Source organism: Cyprinodon variegatus, unplaced genomic scaffold (assembly GCF_000732505.1).
Source record: "Cyprinodon variegatus isolate N-32 unplaced genomic scaffold, C_variegatus-1.0 Scaffold45, whole genome shotgun sequence".
NCBI lineage: Eukaryota > Metazoa > Chordata > Actinopteri > Cyprinodontiformes > Cyprinodontidae > Cyprinodon > Cyprinodon variegatus.
This window is the reverse complement of record NW_015150498.1, coordinates 699,129-706,513: the sequence shown is the minus strand read 5'-3', so window position 1 is coordinate 706,513 and position 7,385 is coordinate 699,129. Positions and strand designations below refer to the sequence as shown.

At 38.7% G+C, this 7,385-nt stretch overlaps 1 protein-coding gene across 1 annotated transcript in view; it reads right to left on the bottom strand.

The window, feature by feature from the left end:
• Positions 1-268: 268 nt before the first annotated feature.
• Positions 269-7,385, bottom strand: part of LOC107081952 (alpha-N-acetylgalactosaminide alpha-2,6-sialyltransferase 5-like) — a 15,436-nt gene continuing 8,319 nt past the window's right edge. Inside the window, exons 3-5 of the mRNA XM_015370340.1 lie at positions 3,249-3,658; positions 2,685-2,792; positions 269-703 (exon numbers count right to left, since the gene is read on the bottom strand). Coding sequence (XP_015225826.1) covers positions 460-703; positions 2,685-2,792; positions 3,249-3,658 — 762 coding nt within the window. The 3' untranslated portion in view covers positions 269-459. The remainder of the gene's footprint in view (positions 704-2,684; positions 2,793-3,248; positions 3,659-7,385) is intronic.

The following is a 7,385-nucleotide window of genomic DNA, read 5'->3' as shown; positions in this document are numbered from 1 at the left end:
TTATCAAAGGAAACCAATTAAATTTATCGAGTTGCTGACTCCTTTACACATTCAAATTTGACTTATATTAAAAACTCTTTATAGATCTGTCAGATTTAGGAGTGTCAAAAATGTAAAGAATAAATAAATCAATCTTTAAATTCGGTACAAAGAAACTCAGACAAACTGCTATTAATACTAACAAAGAATCAATCAGTTTGCAATCTTTGTAAGCAAGAAAAAAAAATTCAGCACAATTTTCCATTCTCAGACATTTATTTATGGATTACATATAATTTATCTTCAGTGTTTGTTTTTTTTTATCTTTTAAATAAATGAGAAGTTTGTGGCGGTAATAATCATATTTGCAAACCTAAATTTTGCCCAGGGCCCATTTCAATCTTGGGCCAGCCCTGCTGATTCACCATGTTCAAAGAGGAGCTCTTCACTGTTCTTTCCAGCAGATCTATGGAAACAGTTTCAGGATCCTTCTGGACTGAAAAAGTGCGAGCTGTTCATATTTGGGACGAGAGCAGAGGGCTTCCAGTCAGGCTGATAAAACTGGATATTTAGAGTCCGTGCCCAGTTTGAAAACACAGTCTTCTCTGTGATGAAACGGTGGTGGCTTCCTATTCGACTTCCCTCGTGAAGGAGGTACATGGAGCACTCATCTGGCCCTGAGGGTTCGTAGTAATGATACGGCACCATGGGATGTGAGGAGGATCTTCATAGGGGTAAGAGGAGAGAGAGACGAGTTAGACTTGAAAGTCAAAGTGCAGGGAAGGAATGGAAAAACAGTGTGGGGATAATTATGAGAAGCAGGGGTGGAGAGGGCGAGTACAAGAGAATCACAGCGGGGAATGGAAAAGGAGACAGGAACAAAGAGAAAACAGAGACATAAGAAGAATCTGAGCTCACAGACACACTCATTATTCTCTGTAATCTTCCTCTGATGCTCTAAGTCTGCCCTACATATTTCAAACCGTCTCCTGTGCCCTTAATGTGAAAACAATAACGCCAAACATTTCAGTGACCCTGAACATAACAGAGGCATACTAAACAGCTAACTAAACTCTGTTTTAAAACTTAGAGTGTGATATTTAATAAAGATGCATTTTACAAGTCACGAAAAATTCTGCAGACAAGAAATGCAATGCTGATCTTGCAAGTTAGAGGCTAAATTATAGATGCTCATGATGAGATTTCCTTATACTGAGAAAAGGCCCCAGATGTTAGGATCAGAACCACACACGAAAAGTGTGTCACTTGAGCTGTATGTTCATTGGCCCTTCTCTAAGAGAATATGACAAACTAATCCTATTTAGCCATGCGCAGATAATAAGGCTTAGATGGTAGGAATAGCCAACTAAACATTACATTTTATTAGGGTTCAAAGCAAAAAGCGCAAACCTTTTGAAGCAAAACGAATTCTTCTGAAAGATATGCTTACGTATAAGTAGGTTGAGCTTTACTGAAATATGGGAGCAGTCGAATTATCAGTGAGTCCAACCTAAATGCAGAGGAATTCTGAAAATATTGACCAAGCACTTCAGTAAGGAGCTCCTGATATAAACAGCAACTGATCCATAAGAGACCGACATAACTTTGGTGAAATAAACAGTGTTAGGAATCCAGTTTGTGTGGGTTGTTTGTGTGTTTCTTCTCTCTCCACCACCAGGTGGTGCCCTGTCCTCATTGGGCCTCCCTGCACACCTGCTGCTTGTTCGTTCATTGCTGGAGGAGTATTTGAGCATTGGGCTGTCACTACCTCGACGCCAGAGTGTTGCCAGTTGCCAGTTTTGGGTACTCTAGCCAAGCTGAGATTAGCAGAGTCTAACCTAGCTTTTTTTTTTCTCTGAGTCTTATGAGTTTTTGTCTTTGCTCTTTGGCAGGAAGCCTTCCTGTGAAAACTGGAAACCTGGACCTTCTCCCCCTGGAAGGAATTACTGAGTTTACACTGAGCAAGGAAAACCTCCACATGATCCGTTCAAGTCCCCATCGGAAATCCAAGTAGTCTGCTCCATTACTCTTCTGGGTCCAATGTAAGTCTACCTGTTCACTCTCTAACGAGTTCTCTCTTTTCTGGATGATCCCACACAGACTGGATTCAAGGATTGACAAGAACCCCCTCAAACGTGAGTCCCTCTCCAGCATAATTCAAGCTGCAGTCTCATTTCCCACGGTCCCTGAACTTATCTCTGTGATCTCTCCTTCAGACTTTCCAGTTCCTGTTCACCAGTCCTTTGAGTCCAGATCCAACCTCTGTTTACATACCTTCAAATAAACCTGTTAAACTTTTCCCCGTGTTCTCTGAGTGGTTTCTCTGCATGTGGGTCAGAATCCTTAAACCGATCATGACATTAAGAACAGAAAATGAGACGATGGGGGGAAAGAATCCACGTTTGATATGACATATATCCTGTACAATCCAAATACAAGGCAAACACGTATTTTAGGGTAAAAATATGAACATTAGTTTATTTCCTTTTACTGAATCTCAATAGAGTGCATAGACCTGTAATGTCATTACCCCTGTATATGCTTAATATTTTTAGAAAAATATCCTCTCAAAGACACAATCCTTTTTATTCTCTACTGCAGTGGATGGATAGAGGATACTTGCCATTTGTCTTACAGATTTTATGTGGGAAGCTAAAGAAAATGGTTGGTAAACCAGTTTGTTTAAGTAAGATTTACACACTCACCTGCAGAAATCAGGGGGCACCATACCAAATACCTTGATCCTGTCACACAGCTCCAGGGCTATAGCCATGGTGAACCAGCCGGTGCTCAGCCAGGAGTTGGACCTCTTTCTGGATTGAATTCACGAGAGGATTAACATGTCTCAGTACACACAGACACATAGCATGGCTGCTTCTACAAACAGAGCACAGCTGTTCCTCATATTTTATATGCATTGTGCAGAACAGAAAAGGACTTGAGAAAATGTGACACAATTGCTCAAAGTGACTGCATTCTCATTCTAATACACATCAGCTTTTCATCCAGGGAATTCATTGTTTAAATGCAAATGAGCTCATATGAATAGCTGGATTCACATCAGTCAGCTGCCTTTATTTATTCCACTTTTTATCATGTTCACTCACCCAGTGTTTTTTCACAGTAGAAATCCTTGTAGTTTTACCAAAATCCTCGTTTTTTACAGTTCTTTTTGGTTTTAGTTTATAAACAGCTATATGTCTACTTCTTATCACAGGCTGATAGTTCTTTTGTATAAAAAAAACTAAACATGTGCAATGAATATTTACCTATCGATTCCTGTTTCCTTGTTGAATAACTCATCAAACTTCAGCATCTTTGTCCTGGATATTGTGTACACTTTAAGTTTGGGAAGTAGATGTTTTAATAGTCTAAGGTTGTTGTAAACGTGGCCTCTACCATCCCGTCTCATGCAGCTGCTTGGTCCCCAGAAGATGAATATTGTTTCTTGACTCCCGTTAAGCAGCTCCTGTCTTCTCCGGAGAACCCTTTGCAGGCTAGAATGTGCAACAACACGCAGACTTGTGCGCCTGCCAACGTCCAGGTGATGACCTGCGCAGGGAGCATCATTCATCCGAATGACACATTCTGAGCGGTCAATTTCCTTGCCCCTGTTGCTATCAGTCAGGTGGCCAGAGCTGGTCACTAGGGCGCATGTACTGCAGTGCATCCTCAGAGGCTGTAAATAAAAAAGGGAGTAAGGAAGAAATTAAACCAGAATAGTCGTTTTTTTTTTTTTCGTAAATCTTTCGTGCTGTTTTTATTAACAGATCAAGCACCTTTTAAAAGTATTCAGACCCTTTGAACCTTTCAGATGTCTCTCACTTAATGTCCTTTTGCTACAATCAAGTCTTTTTAAGTTTTTCTTTATCAACCTTATAGCATATTTTAAACCTTTTCAAACCAGATTACATGTACTCATGTACCTCTACATATTAGCTTTCAAACTTTACCAAAAATTCTCTGTTGGATTAGAGTCTAGACTTTTTTAGGCCACTGTAGAACATGTTTTAAACCCTGTCACTGCAGTTTCTGCTATTATCTAGGAAATATCACCATTGCTCTATCAGTGTGTGAAATATCTGTATTGCAGAGGACTACAGTAATTGTTGGTTAAAATATTCCAAGAGTTTTAAACTCAGTTTTCATGCTATTGTAGATTGAGCTAGCTGAACTGTCTCGAGGGGGCAGATATGATTATCTGACACGGGCGACTTTGTCAAAAAGATTACATGACTGCCCTAATCCTTAGGTGTTTGAGTTTTGAGTTTATTTTATGCCTCTATTTTTGTGCTGTAGAAGCACAAAAATAGCTGGCAAAAATAAAAATCAAATGTTAGTTTTAGTTAATTTCTTTGTGGATTGGCTATTAGTTCACTTTTTGTTCTTTGTTCTTGTCACACTGCCCTGCTTTTCATTTATCTCCCTTCTGGCTGCTTTTCCAGTATTTTCCAGTCAAAGCTCTCCTTGTCCAATCTGTCAGTTTAACTTTTTTCCTGAACTATTTTGTGTCTTACTAGGTTTTCATGATATCACGTTAACTACTGACCTTTGAGGCCTGCACAGCTGTTTATATGCTTACATTAAATCACATAAAGCCTGCACCAGTCTGTAGTGGAGCTGAGCAGCTCCTTTTGTGAAATACTTTTACTGTTTGTAAAAAGGATCGCTACCACAGGTCATTCATCCCTGCTGCAACCAGACTCTAAAACTGTGACACTACAACGGCAATAACTTGTGCAATGTATAATGTTCAATTACTATTTAACACCCTGTGCAACAAACTGTTTCTTTATATTTGACACCCAGTGATATAGCTTTATAGATAAAAACCCAGCTATTAAAAAAAAAAAAAAGAAGAGATTTCAGCTATCATTTATATATAAGTTGAACACACTGTATAAACTGTATATACCCCCATGCACCTTTTCTTCCTTTGGCACCGCCCTCTTCTTTTTGAATATTTGAGCTGATGTGTGAGCCAATCAATAGGCATTTGGCCCCTGTGCTTGCTGCACTAAGGGGGGACTATTTGTACAACCGTCCCATGAATTAGTTAATTTCCTGCAGGCAGCACAAGGTGGATCTTGCCCCATTTATTTGAGAGCAAAAACTGTTACTGTCCTTTTATAAACCAAACTGTAGAAAGCTAACAGTAGTCTGTTCTCTCATAATACATCATCATTGCAGGATCAAATGTTATATTATACTACATGGTCATACCCAGTACTCGAGTTGAGGGAGGATGGCAGCCCCCTTCTTAAACAGATCTTAAAAATCATCCCCTTCTTAAATGACGATTCCCCCCCATACTATCCCCTGTGGCATTTTATCACTGAATGTGTAAATTTCTATTATATATTGAGATTAATGGCAATAATATTGCCCTTTCAACATTTAGCAGGCTACTAGTAGTGCACAGGCTGCCCTGTTCTGAACAGCATCATGGCCAAGCGTCGAAGACAATGCTATTAGAGGGAACGTGAAAATAAGGAGGGGAGAGAATCTTCCGCAGGTTCCAGGTTCTAAGTTGCCAAGATCTTCCTCCCCTGCTTAGTTTGAGAAATAATGTGTTTACAATTATGCAAGTTTCTCCACATAATCATACCTATTCTCTGTGATTGTAGTATGAATTTCATAAGTCTGGGACAATAAATGTAAAAATGAGGAGGGGAGGGAATCTTTGGCAGGTTCTAAGTTTAACAAATAAGGTGTCATAAATGATCTAGAATGGTGGTGATAGCAAAATCGGGAATTGGCATCCACTAAGCAGAGAATTTATTCATCACACACTGGCTGTAGCACACCTAGTAAAATGCTATTAATTCAAATTGATCTGTCCAACAAAACTATCCATTTTAAGGCATCCATGTATAAGAAATATGAAAACATTAAGAATATGTTCATTCACGTTCATATTTCAATCCGTTTCTCATTAATGGGCGTGAGTTTAGGGTGATGCGTGCTCCTGTGACAGGGGAGGTAATTGCACATCAGAGGAACCCATAAGACAGAATCGAAGCAGGGGTGGATTTAGGAAATTTGCGGCCCTAGGCAAAGGCAGGTATGTGTATGTGGCCCTCTGAATTTTTGGAGAGTCAAAATGCAGTTTGAGATATCTCAAATGACGTAATCTTATTTGTCATTCAAAGTGTCACACAGCCAGAATTATAATCAAGGTATTTCAGTTAATTTGAACTAGTCAAAACTATATATTTTTTAACAATTACGGTATGAAATATCCCCCTAGTGCTGTCACTCAGCTGCCCCAACAGTTGCCTGCAGAATGTTGCAGGGTTGCAATGGTGCTGGCTCTTCTTGACAAAGTTGTTTCAAAATGCCACAATATAGAAAAAACTCGGGAGGGGATGTGCGGAGAACAAGAACTTTTTGAACTCTGTGACCCATTTCAAATTAATTATAATTTTTTTCATATATTAAAACACTTTTGTTGGTCCAAATTTAGAATTCTTCTTCAATAGTTTATCTTCTCTGCTTTTCTCATCCCTTCACCAGTGTTACCAACTCCCCAGCAAGAAAGGCCGCTATTGGCTGTCCTATAAAGCGCTAGATAATGCCTGTCACCCAGTCAATGGTCAATAGCTTAGTTCGATGGACCTGTTAGAATAGTTTTAACTTATTCATTCATATATTTTATACAGGCTTATTTAATTTTCAGGCTAAGTCTAATGTATTTGAATATGTATGCAGTTTATTCGGATTATGAAAATTATTTCAGCTGTTTCATTTAAATTAATTGAATTTGAATAGAAAGATAAATGAATTGAAAAGATTCAGATATTCATTTGAAATGTTTAATGAGGTTTTGTTCCAAATCTAAATAGATTCATTGCCATATGATTTTCCAAAGTAAAATCAAAGAAGTGTCCTACCATGACTATGAAGCTGATAACAGTGGGAAATCAGTCCTTAACTATGTAGGGGCAGTGATAGCCATGCTAGTCCAGGGACTGAATGCAGTTCTACTGAAAGGTGCCTTGGTCAAGTTCAATGACCGGTGTACCTGACATGTAACAACTATACCATGCATAGTGCTTTAGGTTAATAGAATATATTAATTAGTCTATGTATACTTAAAAAAAATATAAAAATAAATCCACCATCCCCCTTCCTTTTTTTTTTTTTTTTTACAACTCGACTACTGGTCATACCCAAACAATAATGGAGTTCAGGATTGTGTAGAAAAATTGTTACACTGTCAAACTATCCAACTAGGGCTTTGGAGTTAAAAATGAAGAGGTCAGACGCTAAATGATCCTACGGAAGACTCCAGATGTGAATTATTCACAAACTTTATGGAAAATTCTATCAGCATTCTCAACTTGGCCCTGAGCTTCACACTCCACCAGCTTCTTAGATGCAGATAAATTTGTGAATATGTCTGT